General features: G+C 35.2%; 1 protein-coding gene across 5 annotated transcripts in view; it reads left to right on the forward strand.

Annotated features, from left to right (window-relative positions):
• TAFA2 (TAFA chemokine like family member 2) overlaps positions 1–27533 on the forward strand; it is a 568712-nt gene extending 541179 nt beyond the window's left edge. For 2 of the 5 annotated variants that reach the window (XR_008628541.1, XR_008628539.1), the window contains 2 exons: positions 15151–15412; positions 25187–27533. Coding sequence is in view for 2 of the 5 variants with exons in the window: in XM_055126878.1 (XP_054982853.1) it covers positions 19856–19867 (12 nt within the window). In the remaining 3 variants the exon portion in view is untranslated. Of the gene's footprint in view, positions 1–15150; positions 15413–19855; positions 19914–25186 lie in introns of all 5 variants that reach the window. The other 3 variants (XR_008628540.1, XM_055126878.1, XM_055126877.1) reach the window with 3 other exon arrangements.
• Positions 27534–27778: the final 245 nt, after the last annotated feature.

The raw sequence follows: 27778 nt of genomic DNA on the forward strand, positions 1-27778 counted from the left end.
TTCTTAGTAAATCACAAAAACATCACATAAGCCTTTATGCAGAAAGTGTTTATAGGTATTCAGCAATTAGCAGAGGCCAATAACTCCTATTTAATGGAATAGCAAATAAAATGTAAGTGATTTTTCTTAACCTTAGTAGATTTCAATGAAAGTGTGTTCTTATGTGCAAGTTTTTGCTTGTAGGAGAATCAAAAATTATGTTAGACATTATGTGTATAATGTAGCTTCATAATTTGAACTGTATTATAAAACATATTTTATTATCAAAGCTGACATACTAAATATCTCTCAATGTATTTTTGTTGTATCAAAACAGTATCAAATAACTAGAAATGTTTATATTTAATTAAATTTTTATAGTTAAATTTCACATGTTATAATAGTCATGGGAATAATAAGTAGATAAATGTATAACATTGAAAATATACAAAAGTTCTTTTTTGAAAATGTTTAGGAACATCATTATTTAATGAGACATCATTGCATTTATCTTTCTTATTAGTGTGATTGATCTCAATTATCTCCATGTGGGGGAAGAGGATTTAAGGATTTCCTATTTAGAAAAATAGCAGAACCATATCATCAAATCAGGATACATCCATGGCTTGAAAATGCTCTTGAAACTATTTTCTTATCATGACTTACTGCCTGCCTGGAACTTTTAGAGTCTAAAACTCATTATTTTATTAATCATAATTATCAGAAATGTACATTTAGTATAGGTGAACACATTATATCCTAGCAAACATTTAATCATTCATGGAAAATTAAAATTAAAAGCTTAAAATTCATGGACAAATCTCATTTTTCAATTTTAGGGAAAATTGTAGGAGTTCTAACATAATGTAATTTATATGTAATGTAATACCAAAAGAACCCAATAAATGAGAATGTACTTAAAATACTATAACATAATATAGAATTGCTATATGATAGTATTTAAAATTATGTTAAATAGATCTAGATATTGAAAGAAGTCTATTTCTCTCACACGTTTTAGTGTAAATACCATGGCGACAATTTCATCATCAGACATTAAATTTCAATACTAGCTGATTATTTTATAGTCTCTCAGTTACATCACAGCCTCTAAGTCTCATCTTTTTGGTATAAAAATTAAAGTACAATACTGTAGGAAAGGTTTTTCTCTCAAAGATAACATCAAAAATTTATTAGCATTGTACATGATTTAAAAGACTGCAGCAATGTTTCAAGAAATGCTGCTTATTTTTTGGAATGTCACCAATGCTTATTAAAGAGCCATTATTTTTACAACTAAGACTTATGTATTCAGGAGCTATTTATTAAAATTCATTTTCCATAAGGAATTAACTACTCTATATGGGTCACGATGCAATTTTTGTAATGACATATTTCCAGGATAAAGGCAGCAGGAAGTTAGGATGTGAGTCCTCACTAACGGCTTTTGTCCTAGCCCAGGCAACCTGGAAAAGAGTGTCACTTCAATGCAAGTAACTCTTAGCAGGTATTTTGAACATTAGACAAGAGTGATTTTTTTTTACTAAACATAATTGCAATGCAGATGCCTCAGGCTACGTGGGTTGAATTTCAAAGATTTACTTTAAATATTAGATAATTTGGTAGAAGATGAATTCATACAAAAGGTCTAAAATTGAATTTACGCGCATTTCAGTTTTCAAATGGATTATTTTTTTTTTATTTATTTTTTTGCTTTTTGGGTCACACCCAGCGATGCTCAGGGGTTACTCCTGGCTTTGCACTTAGGTGCTTGGTGGACCAGATGGGATGCCGGGGATCGAACCCAGGTCGGCCGCGTGCAAGGCAATCGCCCTACCCACTGTGCTATCGCTCCGGCCCCTGGATTATTTTTTAATGTTGTCACAGTAGCGTTCTTTTCCTCCTTCCCTTAAAAGAATACCATCAATTGTCATTTATACATGTCAAAGGTTTCCACCCTCATCCTGCCTAGTGACTTCTGTGTCACCATCTGCAAACCCGTCCTGGGTCTCCGGGACAAAGGAGGCCCTTCCCAAATCCCTCTCTAACCTTAGTATCCACCCATAACAATACCCTTTTATCCGACCCACTTCAAGAGTTCTTGGATCTTATATATTTCTTCAAATTTGTCTTTTTTTTCTTTTTTATATATGTGTATTTTCTTTTTTAATATATATTTCTTCAAATTTCTCTTGTTCTATGCAAACATATACTATACACTGAATTACATTACTAGTGAAGTAGCATCGTAAGGACACAGACATTGTTAGACTAATAGATTGTAAGGAGTACAGCTTGTTGAAAAATAACAAATTAGGTCAGACCTCATATATCTGGCATCTTAAATTCAAATTGTAGCATCCAAAAGTCTTTAGGAACGACTGTGAAATAAAGGATTTCACCTGCTCTGGCAGACAGGGAGAGAAGTCAGGGCAAGTCACAGAGCTCAAATAATCCCTCCTTTATTTGAGAGTTTTGCTTCATGAATGATGAACAATAGATATTAATGACCATCTATAACAATCCCACAGCCAGTATCATCCTTATTGGTGAAAACTGAAAGATTTCCCTCTGAGATCAGGTAAGGATAAGGATGTCTACTCTTTACCTCTAACCAACATAGTATTAGAAATCCTGGCTATAGCAATCAGGCGAGAAAAAAAAATAAAGGGATGCAAATTGTATAAGAAGAACTTAAATTATCACTATTTGTAGATGAGATGATAATATACATAGAAGACCCTAAAGAGTTCACCAAAAAGGATTATACAAATAATAAGCAAAATAGTAAATTGGCCCACTCCAAAGTCAATGAACAAATATTAGTTGCATTCATATGTACAAAGAATGAATCAGAGGAGGTGATCAAGAAATCTATATTATTTAAAATAGTATACAAAAATATGAAGTAACTAGGAATCAGCTTTATATAAGACATGAGAGGGTCTGGAGTGATAAGCACAGTGGGTAGGGCATTTGCCTTGCACATGGCTGACCCAAGTCTGATTTCCAGCATCCTGTATGGTCCCCAAGCACCCCCAGGAGTAATTCCTGAGTGCAAAGCCAGGAGTTAGCCCTGTGCATCACCGGGTGTGACCCAAAAAGAGCGAAAACAAAAATACATGAGAGATCTATATAATGATAACTTTGAATCACTTAAGAAAGATAGAAGATGAGCTTAGGGAAATAAAAAAAATTCATGGATTGGAAGAATAAATATTGTAAAAATGACCTAAGCTATCATATAGATTCAATGCAATTTTCATCCAAACTCAGAAAACATACTTCCAGGATCTAGCAAATAATAAACTTTGTATGGAATCAGAAAAGAGTATAAATAGCCAAAATCTATGGAAAAATAAGAAACTTGGAGGCAATATTTTACCTAATTTGGAGCTTTATTATAAAGCTATAGTGATGAAAACTGCATAATACTGGAATAAAGAGAGTTCCTTTGCTCTATGAGTCAGAACAGAGCACTCTATGACAAAACCCCATATGTATGAACAGTTATTTTTTGATAAAGGGGTTGAAAAGATGAAGTGAGTAAAAATACCCTCTCCAAGAAATGGTGCTGGGAAAATTAGATAGCTACATGTAAGAAACTAAAGCTGGATTCAAATCTTACATATCACACACAAGTCAATTTAAAGTGGATCAAAGACCCTGTTGCCCGACCAGAAACTATAAAGTACATTGAGGAAAGCATAGACAGAACACTTCAAGATTTGGACCTCAGAGGTACCTTCAGTGATCTAATACAACTGGCAAAGACAGCAAATAAAAACTAAACAAATCAGACTACATAAAATTAAAGATCTTCTGCGTGGCAAAAGAAACACAGCCAAAACTAAAAGACGACTTACATAACGGAAAAATATTTCCATTTGATATCCAGGATATATAAAGAACTCACAAAAGTCAACCCCCCAAAATTCAAAAACCCTATTAAAATATGGCAATAAAATGAATAAAGGAAGACAGGTTGGTGGTCAGTAGGTACATGAAAAAATGCTCAGCATCAGTTGTCATCAGAGATCCAAATCAAGACTCGCAAGAGATCAGATGCCCAGGAGTGAATATTATTTGGAGTCAATTAATTCCCAAGTAACAAAAGTAGAGCATTAACTGTCTTCCTGTGTTTATACAAAAAGGACTTTGCTCTCAATTAGTTATGCAAAGGACCTAAGGAGAAGAGAAAAGCAGTATCTACAAGTTAACAGAGTCTGAATAGGAGGTAAAGGTAATTGACCAGTTGGGGAAGCAGAGCACAAAGAAATAGGTTACAAATAAACACAGAGGAATGGGAGCACTGTTTTCATGGAAAACATTTTGGAGAGTTCCCAGTAAACGTAGAATTGAACTTCTGCAGGACTCAGCAATTCTTCGTATGGGCATCTACTCCTAGGATGTAAAAACATTCTCTCAAAAGAACATATGCACACCATTATTCATTGCTGCATTCAACACAATAAAATCAACCTACATGTCCAATGAGAGATAACCAGATTATGAGGATGTGATATATATATATACATTGTGTATATATATGCATATATATATACAATGGAATATCATGCAGCTGCAAAGGATGATGAACTCTGATTGACCGCATACAAGGCAAATACCCTACCTGTTGTAAGATCTCTCTGGTCCCTGAACCTCTTGTTATACTTCTGATTTATTCTTATTTCTTATTAGAAATGCAGACTACTGCAAGAATCACATTCACAGGGATTAATATGAATCACAGAATGTGCATGAATTTATTAAAAATGTAATTTATAAAAATTTATATTATTTAAATCCATTTTTGTGGAATATGATAGCCCCAGTCCCATAGTATTTCAATAAAATGTTTTGTAAATATGATCCAACATCACTGTATCACTGTATCACAGTCATTTCGTTGTTCATTGATTTGCTCAAGCGGTCACCTGTAATGTCTCCATTCATCCTTGTCGCGTGCTAGTATAGCCTGATGGCATATTGGGGGCTCTTTCAGGATCAGGGGAATGAGGATAGCCATTGTTACTGCTTTTGGCATATCGAGTATGCCATGGGTAGTTTGCCAGGCTCTGGCATGCAGGCGGGATACTCTCTGTAGCTTGCTGGGCTCTCTGAGAGGGACAGAGGCCTTAGGGGTAGCCTCTAATCGCCATGATCCAACACACTCTAAAAAATTTTCAGGAAAATATGAAGACCAACAAATATAAAATCCAGCAAAAACATCATCATCATCATCATCATCATCATCATCATCATCATCATCATCCTCCTCCTCCTCCTGTTGATCGTCAAATTTCTTAAGCAGTCTCAATAACATCTCCATTCGTCCTAGCCCTGAAATTTTAGAAGCCTCTCTTTACACGTCCTTTCCAATGGTCTACATTGGAGGCTCTTTCAGGGTCAGGGGAATGAGACCCATCAATGTTACTGGTTTTGGCATATGAATACACCATGGAGAGTTTGCGAGGCTCTCCCATGTGGGCAGGAAACTCTCAGTAGCTTGCCAGGTTCTACCAGAGAGAGAACTAGGCTGTAAGATGTCTTCTGGGATCTTGGTTTTAAGTCTCTGGATGTTGGCTGTTGGTAGGATTACACAGCTCTGGGGTCAGTCCCTGGGTGTGACCGCCTAGCTACTGGAAAATGGGGAATCTGTGCAGAAGAGGCCCAGTCCCAATCTGAGCAGGCTTGGAGGTCTCAGCCTTGGGTTCCACACACCTGGGTTCCTCTGCCGGTTCCTTCATGCGTGAGGCTTGTCTGAACATGTGGAGAGGGGCCTTGAGCATGATTGTGGCTAGGTTCCAGGGGTCTTTGGCCACGGGAACTCTGCTCGGGGAAGGGAGGGAAGCTGAATCCCACCCCTCCGAGGGGCCCCGGGGAAGACAGCCAGGCGTGCGGGCAAGAGTCGAAAAAATAATACTTAATAGTATTGTAGCATTAGCATCTTTATATAACTGAATATGAAAACTTTAAAACGTGAGATTTTAGGGAAAAAGGGATAGGAGATACTTCTGTGGCTAACGTCCCTGGTTTGCAAATATTTAGTCATAAGTTTGAACCTTGATGCTGCCACATATGTTGAGCTTGATACTGGAAATTATTTTTTCTTTGATGGGGGTGAGGATTTTAGGCCACAGCTTGTGATGCTGAGGGCTCACTCCTGGTTCTCTGCTGAGAGATCACTCTTGGCAGTGCTCAGGGGACCTTACGGGGATGCTGGAAATGAATATAACCCACATCCACTGCATGCACAACACACATACCTTAGTCACTGTTCAGTCTCTCTGGGAACCTATGATACTGGAAATTCTGATGTGCTCAGTGCCACATTAATTTTAGCAATGACATGGCCAGGTACATATATTTGAGCACTACAGCTCGGAGTGTGACTTCTGGTAAGCAGGTGACAATAACTGCACTGATCACCAGTGAACTCATGAGCAAGAATTGTAATTAAAAGAGTGCCACCTCTGGCCACTATGTTAGCGCCATAACCAAGCATGTGAGCAATCCCCATGGCATTTGTTAAAAAGTCAGCAGCTAGAAGACATAGGAAAAGGGGAAAATAATAGAAAAAAGTGTTGCAAAAATTTTAAATTTTACACTAAAGGATGAAACAAAGTACTAATACAAATACCCGATTAGACCATTTAGGTCATTTGAGTTTGAAATAATCACTGATAATTTTCTTAATATCAAGAAGACAGTATATTTTGTTCTCAATTTTGTTCCTATCATCTTCTAAGTGCTTTTTCCATATTCTGCTTATGAGACATTTAAAACTTTGTCAATCTGAATTAAAAGACCCAAGTGCAAGTATTGACTGTTTGAAAAAGATGCATTTGAATTATAATACGGAAAAATAAAAAATAACAGAGGGGGTCGTGAAATAGCTCAGTTGCTATAATGCATGTTTTACAGGTATGAAGCCATAAATTCGGTCACTAGTTTCATTGCATACACTAGCATAATCCTGACAGTTCTGCTGCAATTCCTAGTGGTGCAAGTAATTTACAGTCATTCTCCAGTCAGGTATATGTAAGCACTGAGATAACAGGATGGAAGTATTAAAACCAAGAATTATGCAGCCCAGCACGTGCACGTACAAGTAAAAAGGTGTGTAAGTCCTGTGGCTAGGAGTGAAGCTCCCAGCAAGCACTGTAGCTAGAACGTGTAAGAGTACCACAATCTCATGTGTAGCTTGTAATCCTCATGTGTAGCTTGTAATCCTTAATAATTATAATAACTTTAGCAATGAAAAGGAAGCAGGGAAGTCAACTTATGTGTATAACTTATGTCAACTTACATATATAACACTGTTATATACATAGGAGGATATTAATGAACTTCATGGTAAGTGAACTTCATACAACAGGAAAAAAATTAAGAAACTTAAACATAGCACTGAAAAAAACTTATCAGACTACTTGAGAAAGGAATAAGCCATGGGTGAGTTAACAATGATCAAGTACAAGCATAGAAATAAAACACAAAATAGCAACATATACCAATCATACTTATTGGTTATAAATATCAATGAAATAAATTCTCCAGTCAAAAATATAGAGGGACTGGAGCAATTATACAGCAATAATGCATTGGCTGGGTTCAATCCTGGCAATATATTAAAGTAACCCCTGAGCATTGCCAGAAAAAAAAGATTTAGAGTGATTGAAAGAAATCAAACGCAAGATTTAGTTATATGCTGCCAACCTGAGATCTATTTCCAATGTGGGGACAAAACACAGACTCACTGTGTGGGAATTGGAAAACATCCCCTGTGCAAATGGAAATGCAAATAAAATCTGGCACAGTCAAACTATATTACATAAAACAGGCTTTTAAATAAAGATGAGTGAATATAAAATGGAGTTAGATAGATAGTTCAGGTGTTAAGATTCTTTACATGAATTCAGCCAAATACATTCAAATCTCCAGAACCACATATGGTTACACTACCAGGAGTGAGCAATCACTGAAAGTCAGGAATCATCCCTGAGTGTCGCTGGATGTAGCCAAAAAAACAAAGAAACAAAAGTTAATAAAAGGGTGCATAGAATATGCTTCAACATGTGTTAAGAAAATAAAGACAATGTGATATATCTTAATGATATCAAGGATAAAAGTGACTTTCTTGAGGCTGGAAATGGAACTGCATGATAAAGAACATGCTTTCACATGTCAACCCAGGATTTAACTCATGGCAGCACACACAAACCAGAAAAAAAGTCATATAATCATTTCAATAGTTACAGAAAAAGCACATGACAGACATCAATGTCCATTTACAATAAAATACCAGCAAAGTGGGCTTAGGAAATCATACCTTATCATAATTAAGGCCATGTATGACGGCTGTCACTGTCACTGTCATCCTGTTGCTCATCTATTTGCTCGAGCAGGCACCAGTAAAGTCTCCACGGTGAGACTCGTTGTTACTGTTTTTGGAATATTGAATACGCCATGGGTAGCTTGCCAGCTATCTTAGCAATATCATAATGAGGAGCCAAAGAGAAAGTAAGGGGGGAGGTAAGGTGCTTGCAGGGGTCAACCCTAGTTCTATGCTCAGTACTACTATGATCCTTTGAGTATCACCACGAGTGACCCCTGAGCATGGTCAACAGTAAGCCCTGAGCATTCCCAGATGAAGCCCAAAACCAAAATCAAACAAATAAACAGAATTAAAAAATTAGTATCAGTCCAGGGTTTATTACATAAAATGCATGTGACATGTAATTAAATACGATGCCATTTAATAACATAATTAAATATCATTATTAATCACTATGAGAATTTTGCACAGTAGGAATAAAATGCTTAATAAAGAAATGGAAACAAAGGTATATCATGCTTAGGCTGGCTCACAAAGCAAGTAGAGATTTTAATTAGGACTCTTACTCTAAAAGCAAGATTTTCCCACTAAACGGGTTCTATACCTTGAAAATGCCCTATATATTATTAGGCATTTATCTTAATGGAGTCTTATATACCCAAGATATTGGTCAGCATGATAAAATATAATATTTTAAATAACTGGTGGTGCTCTGGGGACCATATCGGATGCTGGGGATCGAACCATAATCGGCCACATGTCTGGAAAGTGCTCTACTTGCTGTACTATCACTCCCTGCTTAGATATTTCAAACCATTTATTAATTAATTTTTTAAAAAGTCACCATTTTTTGTTTTGGGACCACACCCAGCAGATGTGGAGTGAAAACCTAGAAAAAAAAAAAACAGACTAGAAAAATGAAGGGACAACCAGGCTTCTGTCAGTCTAAAAAGAGGTCAGTATAAAGAAGGTAATAAGAGATAATGATGCACCTTATATATTGATTAAAAGAATTAATACATCAAGAGGGGTTGGAATGATAGCACAGTGGGTAGGGCGTTTGCCTTGCTCACAGCCGACCCAGGTTCGATTCCCAAGCTCCTCTTGGAGAGCCCGGCAAGCTACCCAGAGTATCCCGCCCGCACGCTGTGGCATATTCGATATGCCAAAAACAGTAGCAAGAAGTCTCACAAAGGAGATGTTACTGGTACCCACTCAAGCAAAACAATGAGCAACAGGATGACAGTGATACAGTCACAGCGATGACAGCTACCAATATACTCAATAAAGAAAAGAAATTCAACTTTTCAACAAGATTAGGGAAAAGATGCCATTCTCACAATTATTCAGCTATGTTAGAAATCTAATTAGAAATATAGCACTGTAGCACTGTCGTCCCATTTTTCATTGATTTGTTCAAGTGGACACCAGTAACTTCTCCAATTATGAGACTTGTTGTTACTGTTTTTGACATATCCAATACGCCATGGGGAGCTTGCCAGGCTCTGCATTGGGGCGAAGTACTCTTGGTAGCTTGCCGGGCTCTCTGAGAAGGATGGAGGAATCGAACCGGGGTCGGCTGTGTGCAAGGCAAGCACCCTACTTGCTGTGCTATCACTCTAGTCCAACAAGAAATATAGGCAGAGGAAATATATACAAAGCATTCAAACTGAAAAGGAAGAAATAAAACCATTGGTCTAGGATGTGGATAGTATGGCTTAAAACATAGAAAACCCGAATGACTACACCAGAAAACCATGATAATAAATCAATCATGAATCATGAAATCCCATTAATCGTTGATTTCTCGAGCGGGCTCAGTAACCTCTGCATTCATCCTTTCCCTGAGATCTTAGAAGTCTCTCTCGGCTGGGCCCTCCCAGTGAAGTTGCACTGGAGGCTCTTTCAGGGTCAGGGGAATGAGATCCAGCTTGTTACTGGATTTAGTATATGAATACACCATGGGAAGCTTGCAAGGCTGTCCCATTTGGACAGGAAACTCTCAGAAGTTTGCCAGTTTCTCCCAGAGGGAGAAGTAGGTTATAAGATATCTGGGAGCTTCTGGGAGCTTGCTTTTAAGTCTCTGGATGTTGACTGTTGATGGGATTACACACACCTGGGTTCCTCTGCCGGTACCTTCATGCATGAGGCCTGTCCGAACGTGTGGAGAGGGGCCTCGCACATGGCTGTAGCTAGGTTCCGGTGGTCTCCAGCTGCCGGGAGCTCTGCTCGGGGTGGGGAGAGAAGCTGGAACCCATCCCCTCCGAGGGGCCCCGGGAAGACAGCCAGGCATGCGGGCAAGAAAGAGACTCTTGCACGCCTGAATTAATAAATAAATTCAGTAAAATTTCAATGAAATCAAATTTCTTTAAGAAATTAAATATATAATCTCATTATACTTGCTTCAAAAATTAATTAGGTATAAATTTAATGAAGTGAAAAACCTACACACTGAAAACATTAATAAAAAAACCCACATTGTTCTCTTCCAATCTACAAGCATACACTTGTAATGTTTTAAAATATTGTTAAAATGTTACTAGAAAATTACTAGTGCCGGGGAGATATTAAGAGTTACGGCATTTGCCTTTGCATATTATTTATCCCAGCTGTTTCCCCAGTAATGCATGGTTTTCTGAGCATTGCTCGGGCCAAACCCAAACACAGAACACCTGAAATATAAAAGTAAGGTATTTTTCTATCACTGAACTTATAATACTTGTGAACTTTATTATCTAAAAAAAATTGAGTAGTTTGAGAAGGCACATGCTCTCAAGTGCTGTCTCATAAGTGATACAGAAGAGAAACAAATGAACTTTTAATAATTGGTTTTCTATACTAGTTATCTGTACTAATGGATGTCTCATTATATGTAGATCACTAGTGAATATTAATCACACATTTATGAATTCTTTTCTACTGGTCAGCTGAAAACTCTCAGGGAAAACATTTTACTTTCATATGCTCACAAGTAGCTCCCCGTGGCATATTCGATATGCCAAAAACGTCCTCACAATGGAGACGTTACTGGTGCCTGCTTGAGCAAATCGGTGAACAACGGGATGACAGTGCTACAGTGCAGTGCTATGATCACAGGTATACTTGCTCACTACCTTTTTCTTTTCCTAACACTTTCCCAATTTTCACGTTCTGGACAGAAAGAGTAGTGGCTTTCGGGCTTACATGAAAAAAAACACTTTTTCAGAACCAATTCCCAGAAATGGAACTTTTGGAAAAGTTAGGATAGGGAACCACAGTGTTTTTTGCTGATTTCAAAGTAGTTTTATGCATATGTGTGTGTGTGTGTGTGTGTGTGTGTGTGTGTGTGTGTGCGCACTTGTTGTGCGGGATATCCTGCTGTTTATCCTAACGTGGTAGCAAAGAGAGTATTTGCCAATAATCACGGAGTATGAACAAGTTAGTGTGACCTTATCTCCTACAACTCTCCCCCTTGCTTGCTTCATTGCTATTACATTGCTTCCCTTACCTTTGCTTCCCAGGGTTTTCTTTTCTCATTTGCACATTCTTTCTTCTGCCTTGAAGCTTCAGTAAAAACCTACAAGGAGTCCAGACAGGCTGAGTGCTGGGCCCAGACATTTCAATTCCTCAGCAAGGTTTTCCCTGCCTCAGAAATTCCTCTTCCACGTCACTTGAAACTGACAGTCTTCACATGGGGAAGAGTTTTCTCCCACTTAGTATGAACCAGACCAATATTAGTCAAATGCAGTTCCTGCCACTGTGCATACGCCTAATGAATATTCAGTTAAGTGAATGAAAGGACGAGATATGCGCAGAACATGATGTACTAAATTGGAAACCCCAAAATGTGATCTCAAGCTCTAGTTATTTTAGATAAAAACTTGGCAAAGTTTTAATTAGCAAGAAGCACTAATGATAGTAATGAATAAGTGGGGCACAATTTCATGGAATAATTCTGCACATTCCAAGAAAAAACAATAGTAAAAAAAAAGGAAGAAAATACACTGTATGTACACTGAATTGTCTACTGATATCAGTGATTATCAGTGATTATCAATGATTATTAATTATCTAAACCTGGAGGCAAAAGATGGTGACCAGCATGTGAGCAACCGTCAAGCTTTCCCTGAAAAGTTGAAGAGAATTGAAATTGGATACCATTGGTATATGAGTTTAGAACAAAAAATGTAATATCTTATCTTTTTCTATATAAACCTTCACTTTGTCCTTTAAAATAGCAGCCTCTATATAAGAAAAAAAAAAGGTAAATGGGTGAAAGTCAGGCATCTGAATTTATGTAATTCTATATAAGTCACTATATAATGTCAAAATACTGTTATATTTATATAGCACATAGACATAAAATAGATTTATATTATAAATATTTGTGGGCAAATCAATCACTGTGGTGTTTGTTTACGTTCTCTGATAACTTATTTACAATTCTATATATGTGCCAAGTGAGCCTGAAATACTTATATGGAGGATAATTGTTGCCAAGGATTAATTATAAAACTGCTGCATAACACTATGTGGGCAATTTTTAAAGAAATGCTCAAGAGACAATAATAAATTTTTTAAAAATTATCATAATTTCTAACTGATTTTATCATATTCATTACAGTTAATATTTCAAACTTGATGTATCTATTTGAACGTTTTCTATATCCCAAATGGTTAGTCTAAAACCAATTAAAGCATCACAGATTGCTATTATCTCTTTGCATTATTATTTTCATGAATTAATTTTGTTTTAAAAATCAGACCATTTCCAAATGAGAATAAATTTAAATATCTAAGGTGTGAATGTGAAGCTGATGTTAGGACCCAGGTATTTCTCTAATTTGAAATTCCTTAGCTACAGAATCATGGGAATGATTCTTAAAATTTTTTTAAAAGGAAGAACTGACCTTTGAGGTCACTTAGTTATTCCCCTATTTGTTCTCTATTCACAGAGAATCCAAAAAGTCACTTTTGTTTTTCTTAGTTGGAAGAAAAATTTCTCGTCTCATAATCATTCATTAATTCATTTAAACAGTCATCTATCCACCCATTCATTCATTGTTTCACACTTCATTTTAACAAATATGGGAATCATTTGTGCACTAGATTTCTGTTCATCACAGGAGAAATGAATATGTGCTTATTGTTTTTATATGGTATTCCTCATGGCATGGCCATTTGTTATTTACACAATATTATGCTATAATAAAAGTATTGACAAAATGCTAACTACATGAATCACAGTAACTTATGAATGAATTTTGGTAACAGTTCTTGTAAGACTTGAAAGGCAAAAAGGTAAAATATGCACAAAGGAGACATGAATCAACATCTCTAGTCCTAAGAGGAGTAAATATATTGGATTGAAATTGATCCTCTAGGGCTCAGAGAGGAGTTGAGAATGAAAAGGAATGAGAGTGGGTATGTTAAGCTCAAATCATGAAGAACTTTCTTCTAGATCATTTGGGATGGTTTCCATCTATAATTTTTACCATGATTCTGAAAAAAAAAAAAAGTCTGTAGTAGTGTCTAAGGGAAAAGAATTGTAGAAAAGAAGACAATTTGGGGAGGCAAATTAGAATATTACTGCAACACTACAAACTATATAGAATAGAGGCCTCAATTAAGACAGTGGCAGTGGGACAATTAGTAGAGAACAGATTAAAAAGATGACTTGGGTCTAGAAACTAATTAGCTATAAGACATATGGAGAAAGATTATCATTCCAAAAATATTCAGTGAGGATACATGAAATTAACGAATATTTCCCCCAAAGACTTCCCATGTGCTTTATAACAATGCAAGGGAAATGGAGGAATAGAAAAATGTAAGTACATATTTTCCCAAATGTTCTTTGCTCTTTCTAAATTACAAAGAGCTCCTCTAAATTTTCTCAAGCTTAATCCTTTGTCTTCAGTCATATGTTTTCCCTGAGCCTGAGCCCTTCCTGACTGTGTTTACTCTATCTCAAGCCAATAAATGAGTTAACACAGTGACTGAACCCAACACTACACTTCCTCAGATCAGAATTTCATCCAATTAGATGCAGGGAGGCCAAGGTCATCAACAGTTTTCTTTTCACTTTTTAATCTCTGGGCAATTTTTTGGAAATAGTATAAACAAAACTTCTGAAACCATACTATGTCATAAAGCTATGCCATATTAAAAGTGTCATAATTAAATTAAATTAAATACAAAGTAAAAGTGTCATCATTCCATTCAGACTGTCAATAAAAAATACAGAACTGATTTGTAGAAAATAAGAGAGCTGAGTTCAAAAATAAATGATCAGATGTAGTTATACCCATACATTAGTTAAGTAACTCAGCTGTATTTTTCAGCCTTAAAATATGAGTGATTTATGTTCATGTTTCAGTAAATTATTGTGGGTTGAATGTTTAGGAAATAGTAAAGATTGCATATGTTAGATTTTTGAGTGCTAGCTAAACATTACTATAAACTATTGTTTCTTCTATTTTCACCCTTTTAGGTTAAAAATGTTGATTTCTATGTGCTCTATCTGATTTAAATGAACTTTTAAGTTTGTGCAGAGTAAATGCCCATATATTTGAGAGAAGTATTTACTATCCATGTATTATTTTCTCATAAAAGCTATTTATTTTAGGTCCCACTTAATGTGTGTTTCTCTAAAATAAAAAATAATGTTCTAAGAGTTTATAATGCTCTAGAGAGACATGCAAAATCTTCCTCAATCTAAGCTTTTATGGAAATAAAGGAAGTTACTGTCTTGTTGTCCCTTTATACCTGTTGAAATGTTCCCTTTCTTCCCGCTTTGCTTTCTGTAATATTCTGTTGAACAGTGGAGTACCTGACATGTGTTTGTTCCTTAGGCAAACGTGTAGAACTCTTCAAGTTCGCATGGAGAAGTAGAAAGAGAAGGTTTCTGCTGTGCCTGATGACAATTTTTGATTTTTCCACACTCAAAAAAAAAAAAACAAAACAAATTCTTGCTCTATGTTGGAGCACTATAGTGGCGAATACTAGTATATTGGTCGGATTCTGAGGAAGGGACAGAAGTTTCCTTGAGGAATAAAGATTCAAAACATCTCCAGAAATGATCTCTCATCTCGGTTTATTTCTCACAGACAGCAGGTGTGTACACCATGTTACAGGATTTACTGTGACCTATTGTTTCTTATAGTTATTGGTAGCATTACAGGTACCCCCTGATTTTAGGGGGAGAAGACAAGTTGGTACAGTGTTAGAGATCAGAAGGCAAAGAGCAGCAATGATCAGTAAAGAAAGTGAATCATCTGATCATTTTTTTTAAAGGAAGCCATCATTTTCGGTCATGTTTATGAGAACCCACAAATTGAACACAGCAACTACCAATGGCCAATGTGTCATAAATGATAAACCCAAGATTGTCATCTACAATGGCCTTAGAGTGGACATTTCATCTTTCAAAACCCCTGATTTAGTTAGTGGGCCCTGTCCTTTTAATTGGAAATAATATGGGAAATTCTGAGCCATCAAAGCTTGTACTTAATCTTCATTCTGTTTATGGAGTGTATGTTCTTGAATGGCCCATTCTTTATTCAATTGTGAAAAAAAATGTATAAACTATGGTATACCAAATCTAAGTCATTATAAGTATCTAGCCTCGTATTTTAAAAAGATACTTTGGATTTTGGGACTCACCCAGTGGTGTTCAGAGATTACTCTTAGTTTTGTGTTCAGAGATCACTCCTGGTGGGACTTGAAGAAATGTATGTAGTGCAAAGAAATGAAAAAAGTTGTCTGCATTCTAGCCAAGTGCCTTATCTATTGCACTATCTCTCCAGCCACAAAAAGATTGGTATTTTTATTACCTTTAACAATTTGGAACTTGTGAACTGTGACTGTATTTAAATAATAAACTAGAAATGGAAACATCTGAGAAAAAGAAAAAGAAAAACAAAAATCTCCCAAAGTAAAGTATTACTAGCCCTCTGCTTCCCTGACCTCAAGAACAGGACTCCAATTTTGCAACTCACAGAAGAGATTTTTTTTTTTTTGCCCAAAGATCTATACCATCTATAAAATTATCATCTCTAAAATCCATTTTGTGGAAGAAGTTAGTGATGGAGAGGAGAGCTATATTTTAGGCACGATACTAGCTAAAAGTCATTTGTATCTATGATTTGCAATCAACTGGAAAGTAAAGAAGAAATGGTGCCCTCACAGTAATAATATCTAGGCCAATAAAGACAATTTTTCCCAAAGTATAGGCCTTCTTTCCAAAAATTTTTTCCTTTGATTTTACTTCTTTCTGCCGGTTCTCATAATTAGTGAGGTTGTAATTTTTGGACTTTGCCAGAAAGTTACTTTAAAAGTTTAATCTGGTAAAATATTAAAGTGGATAAAAACTGCCAATTCAAATTTTTCCTTTAAAAATAAGATGAGTCTATGAATGAAACTAAAATCACATTTAATGAAAAAAATCCCTTTGATCGAGTTTTTAAAATATCAACTGTCTCTAAAAATATGAATTCTAAATGCTGATATATGGAAAATATCTACTTACATACAGTATTTTTAAAGTAAATTCAGATTCCCCAGAGAATTTAAAATAACTGTTTTCTCATTTTGAAGACTTTTTGCTATTTTCTCAGAAAAAAATATGACTGAATCCCATTTTACTGTTGCCTTTCAAAATTACCTTAATAGAGGTATAGCAGGAAGAGAGTCTTAATAATTTCTTTTTCCGACCTTGAGTAAATTTAACTACCCAAATAGAAATCAGGGAATGTTTTGTTTTGTTGGCTAGTGAATGTTACCTAGAGGCAGTGCTGATTCCCCAGCACAGAGCTAGTAGTGAGTTGTTCCCCCTACCCCTCACCTGACCTCCTTAAAAAACAAAAATAAAAACAACAAAAAAAAGAAAAGCCATCTGGATGATAGAAAGAACTAAAAGCTCACTTAGCAGATAGGAATCTCAGATACTGAGAGATCTCATTATCACTATTATATTGTCACTGTCATCCCATTGTTCATCGATTTGTTTGAGTGGGCACCAGTAACGTCTCTCACTGAGATACTTATTGTTACTGGTTTTGGCATATTGAATATGTCATGGGGAGCTTGCCAGGCTCTGTTGCGCAGGCTCGATACTCTCGGTACCTTGCCAGGCTCTCCGAGAGGGGCGGAGGAATCGAACTTGGGTCAGCCGAGTGAAAGGCGAACGCCCAACCACTGTGCTATTGCTCCAGCCCTTTTCCACTATATTATTATTTTTATTATCATTATTATTATTTTGTATTTAACTTACCTGATTGCACTCAGGCCTTAGTCCTAGCTCTGTTCAGAGAACTTTCCTAGTATGGCTCAGGGTCTGTTTGTGGTACTGGATATCAAATCAAGATTCTCTGCATGCAAGTCAAGCACATTAACCTCTGGATCATTCATTTAAAGATCTCTCAGTCTAGATAAGAGAAATAGTAGAGTTCCAAAAGTAGCAGAAAGTAACACTAGTATATAACACTGGTATAGAACTCTTATCAGAATCAAGCACTATTCCTCAGTAATGTTGATATAGGAAGATTTTCTTTTTAAATTGGGTCCCAGTATTGAAGCACTGTTAGATCTAAATATTTGCTACAAAACTTTGTCGAAGTATTAAACAGATAGCACAGACAACCCTTGGTGCTCCAGGCTTTAAAATAAATCAAAAATTGAGGCCAATCCTGTATCAATAATTCCTATTTGTATTTTAGGATCACCAGCCAAATGCTCATCCTATTTTCAGGACTATTATTTCCCTTAACTGCTTTTAGAAGTAATTCATTCTTTGAGTTAAGGACCAGAGAGGAAGATTCCAGTATTAAAGTACACACAGCCAATCCCCAGAACCACAGGGTCCCCCTAGCATTACCCAATACAGCCCTGAAGGTCCCTTAGCTCCAGTGAGATGACCAGATAATCCTTGCCACCACAGGGTCTAAGCAATACTGCATCGTTGGACCCTAATGCAATGAACCACCAGCTCCTAGACGGCCATGAATTCGTTAGGGACTCCCTCACACCCTCTGCCCAAAAGATCTTAGTTTTTTATGTAAAATACATTTTTGAGGGAGATTCATGTGAAATTGCATCTTCAACCATAAGTGTTAAAGAGCAAGACGATCAAGAGAGCTTTTTTTTTTTTAATCATCCCAGACTGATGAGCGTTAAAATACTTTATACAGTGAGGTATCACAAGATAGTGCAAGCACATTGCTATGTAGTAATGATCAACTCAAGCAGCAGATTTGCTCTAGGGTACATGAGAAAACCTACAAGAGCAGAACAATGATGGTGTAATTGTACACTTAATACACACAAAAGTGTGCCAGGAGCTTAATTTATGTACTTAGAAGAACTACATTAAAAAATGCATTTGTGGGCTGGAGCAATAGTACAGAGGGTAGGGCATTTGCCTTGCATGCAGTCAACCTGTGTCGACCTCTAGCACCCTGTATAGTTCTCCAAGTACTGCCAGGGGGACCCCTGAGTGCATAGCCAGGAGTAAGCACTGAGCACTCCCAGTTTGTGCCTTCCCACCTCACCAAAATGCATTTGCAGTGAAGCAGCAATTATATTCCAAGACAATTTAATTTTGCAGTCAGCATTTAGGGTTATAACGGTGTCCTTTTAGTCCTCTTACCTGTATCAAATAAGTTAATTTAGTGGAATGTTAGTTTGAAATAGTGCCTATTTGTGATATTATTACTTAGCTATATTGTAAACAATGGACATGCACCGCATTTATACTTACCACCCCCTTTCAGAAGTACTGCTACATATTTCACAAGATTGACTTATCTATTTTAATAATTAGAAAAAAATAATGTTTCTCTAATTGTGTGGGTGATAACTTTTTAAATGTCATTTAGTTGTAATGTTCATAATGCATTGTCTCATGCTAATGAACATATGTGAGTCATTTTGTATTCTTAGGAGTATATTTTCAAATAGTTTTTTATAACAAAATTTTAATGACAAATTGGGGAAGAGAATACATTATTTTGTGAGCTAAACTAAATTCACATAGATACTGTGGAGATTTGGCAGTAATATCACTAATTTATGTAGATTTGCAAACTGGACAACTGAGATTCAAAGTATTCTGGGATATAGGATAGCGCTCAATTAAGGAAAAACTATGTCAGAGGAATCATAGATAATGAACAAAGAAATTCACAGATCTTCATTGTTTTGGCATAATTATTCCATATTCATCTTTTAAGCCTAGGTGGTTAAAGTGGAATGCTAATTTCCTAACTAAATGCCCTGCATTCAAAGGCTTATGGCAGCTGGTTCGTTAGGAAGTCAGAGAATATTTAAAATAATGGAATTATGTGCTTGCAAAATCTAGAAACATTTCCTCAAAAATAATCAGGACAAAATCCCAGAAATTAATCCATTCAGATGCTTACAAATGTTCACATACCTGAATTATAATACTATTTACATAGTACTTGTTACATGCCTGGAATTGTTTTAAATATTTGACCTGATTTATTCCTCAGCCATATGATTAGTAGGCACTAATATATTATGCCTGTTTTACTCAAGGTCACACACTGAATTATCAGCAGAACAGAGCATTGAACCTAGACAGCCTGGCTTCAAGGTACATCCTTTTAAATCACTCCTTTCTTTTACCTTATCTGGAGACAGCATCTCTGTCAATGCTGAACAAAACAGTTATTATCCCATTTGACTTTTATGATTAATTATGATTATAAAAGGAGTAATTATAAGATCATTTAGTATAAAACATAAAATTCAAATGATTATTATGTAATACTAATTTAGAAACATTAAGTCCCATGACATGACAATAGGTAATATTTATACATATATATGTAAGTAGTTATACATATGTATAAATATATATATATATCACATTTTTGTATTCTTTTGGAGAGTGATTACTGCCACTACTTGCTAGTATTTTGAAAGCATTTAACTAGATAAGATACTTTATAATGATTTTCTGATTTTATCACAATTATAAATATAAAGAGACCAATAATGCCATTCTCTTATTACACACAGGGAGAATAGAAGCCTCAATAATTTACTCAATACCACAGTACTAGAAAGTGACAAAGGAGAGATTTGAATCCAGGCATTTTGCCTACAGAACCCACATTTTTTTGGTAATTATGCCTCTCCATAATATGTTGTTTCCCATAATTAACCTAGCTAGCTGACTTGAACAGTATAAAAAAGAAATAATAGACATCAGGATTGAATAATTTTAAGAACTTTGAAAGCATCTACATTTGAGGACAAAATTTGTTTCTTCTGAGACCTCCTGTCTTGAAGACAAAAGGTATTTCATTGTTTCAAAAACAAAATAAAAAATACATAAATAGTGGACTTAATTTCAAATTAAAATCAGGTATTACCTGATACATCATCTTAATTTTCTCAATTTAGATTGATGGAAAAACTCAATTTACCACACCTTTATTTTAGTAATCTGGCAAAAGACCTGCAATACATATGTTAGAAGGGAAAATGGATGTTATTATCTTAAAGTCATAGTGCACTTGTTTTCTGTTAACAGATTAGCATCATCTTAGAAGATTTTTATCAATTTTTCTTTGCATTCATGACTAGAAAATCTATCATCGCTAAGCAGTTTTTCTTGTCAGTTAAACACATGCAAAAATAATAATAATAGCAAAGTGTTGTATAGCATACACAAACAAGATAAAATAAAGCTCTGTAAAATATTGCCTTTGAAAGAGCATATGTACAAAGGTAGTAACTATAGTATAGGAAGCTCAGGCATAACTACAATGGTTGTAGAACCATTTCTTTCCTTCTTGCAGCATTTTATATCTATTTCCTCAGAACCAGGAGTTAATAAATTCGTGGTAGCAAATGCTATTTCCTATACAGTACAGCTTATTTTATTGTTACTCCTGCTTTTAGTTACTGAACTTGCTAAAAATCTTCCCTAGAGGATAAAATTTTGGGGGACTGTAGAGATAGTACAGCAGGGAGAGTACTTGTCTTGCACACGGCCAAACCAGGTATCCCCTATAATCCCTTATATGGTCCTCTATAACCCTTATGGTCCCCCAAACACCACCACGAGTGATCCCCTCAAGCACAAAGCAGGAGTAAGTCCTGAGATCAACCAGATGTGTTCCCTCCCCCGCCCCCCAAAGAATATAAAACTTTTACTCTGTTGCCTCTTCCAGTTTTGGCTTGAGTGAAAAGAGTGATATTTAAATTCTAAATGCAAGGCAGTACTTAATTTGGCATATTTAAATGTTGGATAGTAAAAATATTGCTTAGGCATCTCTTGAATATCAGGAAATTCCAGTTTATGGTCTTCAAAGATTATAATGACATTTTTATCCTCCTCACCCACTAGTGTGCCAATTCAAGCTTGAATAATTTGGATTTAATTAGCACATAAATAATAAAAATGTTAAGTTTTTTTGGTTAAGTTTCAGATACCTTTATATTAAAAATATTTCTAGTTGTGGGTTAGGTGATTAAAATTGGTGATATTATACAAGTATTCAGAATCACCTCCTACATTTATAAAATCTGTGTTTTTACTATTTCATTTGGAACATATATGGAGACTTTCAGGTAAGGCACTGTTACATAGTCATATAATATCCATGTATTTATATACTGAAAAAAGATAAACTATTGGTTACCTTTTGTTTGAGGTCCATATATTCCAATAGCTTAGCTGCATTTTAATTTGATTTTTTTCTAAATTTAGTCACTCTTATTAAAGAGTTATTCATAAAAAATATTTTTTGGAGTTAGGTTTATTTTTGTAGTCTTTCATAGTAGGCAAAGTGGGTTTTTTTTAAATAAGAATTAAATCTTCATTCGACCCGATGAGGCTAATGTACTATCCGTATTTTATGCAGAGAGAGCCAAGAGTCTCAGAGGGTGTGTACGTGTAAGGTAGTTGGTCTTAGTTTTACACTGACCAACGTATGCTGAACCTCAATAGTCCTCTAACCAAAATAAAATAATTCACACAAGTTGTATCTAAGGCTCTTCAAGCCCATGTTCTCCCTTGAACATGCATCTTGCTTGCATGTTTCCATGCTTGCCTATTTGCCTATTTCCAATCTAGAGAATCCTGTGTTCTCTCTCATGAACACTCTTCCCCCTTTTTCTACTCTTCTAAATAGGTTTCAATGAAACTACTATTACTCCTACTTCTATTACTGCGACTGCTATGACTACCTACTACTACACACATATGCACACATAAAAAAAAACTCAACCCTAAGTCTAAAATAAAATGCACAGGGGCTAGAGAAAAAAAAAATACTAGTGGGCAGAGTGCATGCTATGCATATGGCTGACCTAAGTTCAATTCTCAACAACTCATATTGTGCCTGGAGCACCACCACCAGGAATAATTCCTGAGTGCAGAACCAGGAGTAATCAATTGAGCATTGCCAGGTCTGGCCCAAGGAAATAAATATTAGAATTTGTAATTATACATCATACTAGAAATAATAGACCCCTACTCAACGTATAAGTTGCAATGGAAAACATTTAGGATTAATAAGAATATCATAAAAAATTTAAGTCTCAGAAATCATCATTTTACTGTGAAGTATTTTATATAAAAATCAAATCTACATTTCAAATATGACATGAAAAATCAAATAGTTAGATAATTGTTCCAGAATTATCAGAACAAAATAAGCATATATTTAAACATGATTATGCAATACATAGATTAAATGTGTAAGTTATCTCTATCAATATGGAGAAATGAAAATTATATGATCCAAAGCTTACGTTCCTAGAATAATAAGATCAAAGCTTTAATATCCCATGGACTGGAGCGATAGCACAGTGGGTAGGGCATTTGCCTTGCATGCGGCCGACCCGGGTTCGATTCCTTCATCCCTCTCGGAGAACCTGGCAAGCTACCCAGAGTATCCCCACCTACATGGCAGAGCTTGGCAAGCTACCTGTGGCGCATTTGATATGCCAAAAACAGTAACAATAAGTCTCACAATGGAGATGTTACTGTGCCCGCTCGAGCAAATCGATGAACAACCAAATGACAGTGCTACAGTGCTAATATCCAACATTTGAGAGATGTACTTCATATCTGTGAACTGGAAGAAATATTTAGCTTGAAATGAAGATATAAGAATGCATCTACTGTGGTCAGAAATAGTCACTTAGAATCTATGCTTAAAATGATTCAAGAATATATCACTTTCTTAGAGTTAATGTGCCACAGTTTTCTGGTTATCTATGAAGAATCTCTGCAGGTTCAAAACAATTTATTTTCAATCAAGTTCATCAGATACACGCACTCTCACTTCCTCTTTATCCCTGACATTTTAAATACTAATTTTTAAAAGATGACCTCCAAGTTAGGCCCCCAAATGTATGTCTTTATGCTCAGACAATTTTCAAAAAAGCAAGCTAATCTGACCTAATAAAAATAGAGGATTATGCTAAATCAGTGCTGTTTAAGAAACTTATAAAGTTTCAATATTTTTCACAAAGATCAGCCATATCACCGTATGACATTGTATACATAGAAGTATTTGTGTTTCTTCTCAGTGTTCTTTTAATTGACAAATGGATTTATTCACACACCACTGTATAGTAGCCAGGGAACAGCTATTACAAATTTTTCTAAGTTACCCTACTACTAGAAGTATTTGAATCCTATCTTCAGTTCAATCCTGTCTGTATTTCTTTTGTGTGTATGATATCAAGAGACCTCAGCTATGAAAGCAAAGGTTTCTTTTTGGGAAATGACAGGTGACCGAAAGGACTATCATAATTCATCCATAACATGTCTACCTCCCATGTGAAAATACACAGTTAACTTTTATTCCTTCTTTTGTAGAATAATTTTAGACTAACCAGGACAGCATCTATAGCAAGTTTTATTCTTTTATGTATTTCTCTTTTTTTGAATATCAAAAAGTAACAAAACTAGTCTCTTTTAGCCTTTCAATGTTCTATTTTTTGCTTTATTACATTATATGACACAGATACCTAAATATTCTAAGTAGTTTCTTAATTAATTTTTCATACAACCATTGCCAAAGGCTATTTAACATAGCCTGATCTAGTTTGAGAAACTTTTTCTGCGTCAATACTGTCTTACCAAGTCTCTCTTTATGTCTTTCTATATGGAAACATACATATATGCATCAGATCTTCTGTATATTATTTTTTCTAAAATACAAAAATTCATCAGACTGAGGCAGTTTCACACCGCTTTTCACAGCTACTCAATTATTATTAATAATAATGAATTATATTTAATGCTATCATCAACAATTATTTTGATAGCATTAATAATACTACTCTGGATTTTTTTTTTAGAATTTTGTGGTACTTTTAAAATTTGATAAAACCTTGTCGATTTTTTTCTCAAATAATTTTGTCCTAATGAATAATTAAATTTTTGAACATGTAATTGCTGAATTTTGAAAAATTTCAAGAATGGATTTTATGGGATCAATTCCCGTGGTCTATATTAAAGCAGTAGCTAACTATATTCCTGACAGAAAAGATCTTTTTTCCCTTAGAACAGGCATAGTATGCTTATATCTCTGCATTGTGATCACATCTCTATTAAGAATAGGGATTCCAGAATCATTCTTTGTATTTAAGAGAAGAAGAACCATCAATTAAAATCTCCCCAGTCTGTGGAGTCATACAGAAGTGGCCCTAAAAGGATAGAGAAAATAATATATAAGTGTATATGTAGGAAACATCAGATATGGTAGTCCTTTATTTTCAATATTAGACAAATTGTTGAATTTTAAATACCACATTTTGTTTGCAAATTAAAACTCAAAAAATAGCATTCAGATTATACTTATGCTATGAAATGATACATATTTTCTTTTTCCATTGTAGGTAACCCATTAACCCAGGATAAATCAGGGGATCGTCAAAGCTGATTTCATTGAACATATGCATAGGAACTTCACTCCTGAGGTGATCTTGGTGGAGAGAGATTTTTATACTGTTCTGAAGATGCACGCCAAACTCTTATTTCCAAGAGATTTTGTGGCTCATAATCAGCATATTTCTGAAGTCAAGACTTAAAAAATCCTACATGAAGTTCTGTGTCATGAAGATTTTATCAGATTTGAACTGTGTTCAAACTTGTAAAACTGCACTCACTTAAAGAATTCGAAGTTGCCAGTCTGTGGAGTTGATGAAAAGTTAGTTATCCGGGTGACACCAGAGATATCTTTTGGATTCTTGCTCTAAACGTGAACTGCTTTACTAGTTTCTCAGACTCCCAAGTGAGTGTGCTGGCCTTCTCTCATGGATATGTTCCTGAGTCTTTTGTTCGTTGGCAAATGGAACTGCACATGGCTTTAGTGACGTTTCCTTTGCAAACTTCTCTGGCATGGTGTGGACTGAGACCATTTTATTTGTATCCTAATCTTAGAGCTCTGAAAGCCTACATGTTTCAACATCTTAAAGTTGCTTTCTTAAAGGAATGGAAATATATATCCATTGATAATAATTATGGCTGGCAAGTACTACTTAACTGAATACATCAATCATATAAGAATGTATAGACAAGCTGACACGTTTCCCCAAGGCTAACAAATGACTGGACTGCAGCTCTCTGTCAATTAAATAGGTAGTCCATAGAACCGAAGAACCATTTTCATTAGAGACCATTCTAGAGCACTTTCTTTCAGTTTCTTTCGAAAAGTGGGCCTTTATTTTATTTCTTTTCAAAACTTTTTCCTTACACAAAAATCAGCAGTGACCAGTCAAGTACGTAGGTAGCCTTCAATTTCAAAAAAATTTGCCAGGGATGCATGTGGGTTTCTGATTTCGTAGCTTAAGAGTCATTAATTTAGATTTTCTCTAGTAATTTTTTTACTTCTTTTTTTTTTTAAGCTCATTTTAAAAGACTGCCCCTTGCTCGATTCCAATGACAGTTTGAATGCTTATAGACTGTTTAGTCTGTTGATAGAATTGTTCATTTTTGGGTCTCAAACTTATAAATATTTCCTTACACAGCTGTCCCATTCAAGCAATTGATTAAGTCAGTTCTTGTCCACGCTTTCATACGTAGTCTTTGAAACGTTCGTGGTTTTAAGTTTGACAGGAAAGTCTTATAAATTTTTAAAGGCCTTAAACATGTATGTGTATTTTTTCTTCTGAGTTATTGCAGAATGTATAACTTTATATGTTTATTTTGTTTTGTTTGTGATGTGAAGGGAGAGAAGAATGGAAATTGCAGAGCCCTCCTGTCATAATAGTGTGTAAATGTGTACTTTATAGGTCTGCAAAGCGAGAGACTTCTGTGTTTTACTCCTCTTAGAGGAATAGAAAGATGCTTTGGAAATTGTCCTGTTAGAGTTCCATTATATTAGAGAAAGTATGGACATACTAGCTTTCAAATTTACTACCACTTCTGTGATTAATTAGCATTAAAAGCTAATGTACATGGAGGAGTTCAGTTTGTTCATTGGTTACAACTTCCAAAGAGCAGTAGACTTTCCCAATTCTTTTCTAGACAGAACACCCAAGAACTATAATAATTATTAAAGCTATATTTGTTTGTAGGTATACTTTTGACACTTAAGTAGGGCAGTGCTTCATAACTGGGTGTCACATATATGGCCACTATAAGCCCCCAGTATATTTCAAGGTGGTCCCTGAATTGTACTATATGCCCCATTTAAACAATTTCACGAGTGGCTAACTGATGGAATGGCATGGGAAGGGCAGGTCATAGGAAGGAAACAAAGTCAGAAAGGAAGCCATGATGGTTGGATGAACATTGAGAAACACTGAACTAGAGAATACTGCTGCACAAGCTCATGGAATGAAGTTACTTCTTTCCTCTACTTTAATTATGAAAAAAACAAAAACAAAAAACACACAGCTGACTGAGTGGATTTTACAATGGAGCAAGACTATATAAACTCATAAAGAAAGGCATAATTGTTGTGCTGGAGTTTCTTCATTCATTAAAATGTTAATTTTGGAACAAAGTAGAAAACTATTGTTTTGGTAATTATGAATTTGTCCTGCTTTTGTTAAAAATTAGAGATCTTGTTCCATATTTAAAAGTATGTTCTTTAAAACACTGGAAATTCTGTATTATATACAAGTGTAATACATGCATATCAATAGAAAAATAAATGTAATTTCAACTATACTGAGTATCCCCAGTAGATTAATGTTGTGTTATTAAAAAATGTTGAATAAAATTGGGATATAAAATGGACTCTCTTGGGTTATATTTGGAGAATCTTTTTTTTTAATCCTAGCATTTTATTTTAAGAGTACTTCAATAACTAAGGAAACCTCCTCAATCATAGGATGCTGAGAAAAATTCTTCAATCTATTTTTAATAAAAATGCCTGGAAAATATTGTCATTCACATATGGTTTTAATATTTGATTTTCTTCTTTGCTAGGAAACAGTTGAAACAGATGTATTTTTACTTTGGTGACTATCACAGTCTTGATT

This window comes from Sorex araneus, chromosome 2 (assembly GCF_027595985.1).
Source record: "Sorex araneus isolate mSorAra2 chromosome 2, mSorAra2.pri, whole genome shotgun sequence".
Classification (NCBI taxonomy): domain Eukaryota; kingdom Metazoa; phylum Chordata; class Mammalia; order Eulipotyphla; family Soricidae; genus Sorex; species Sorex araneus.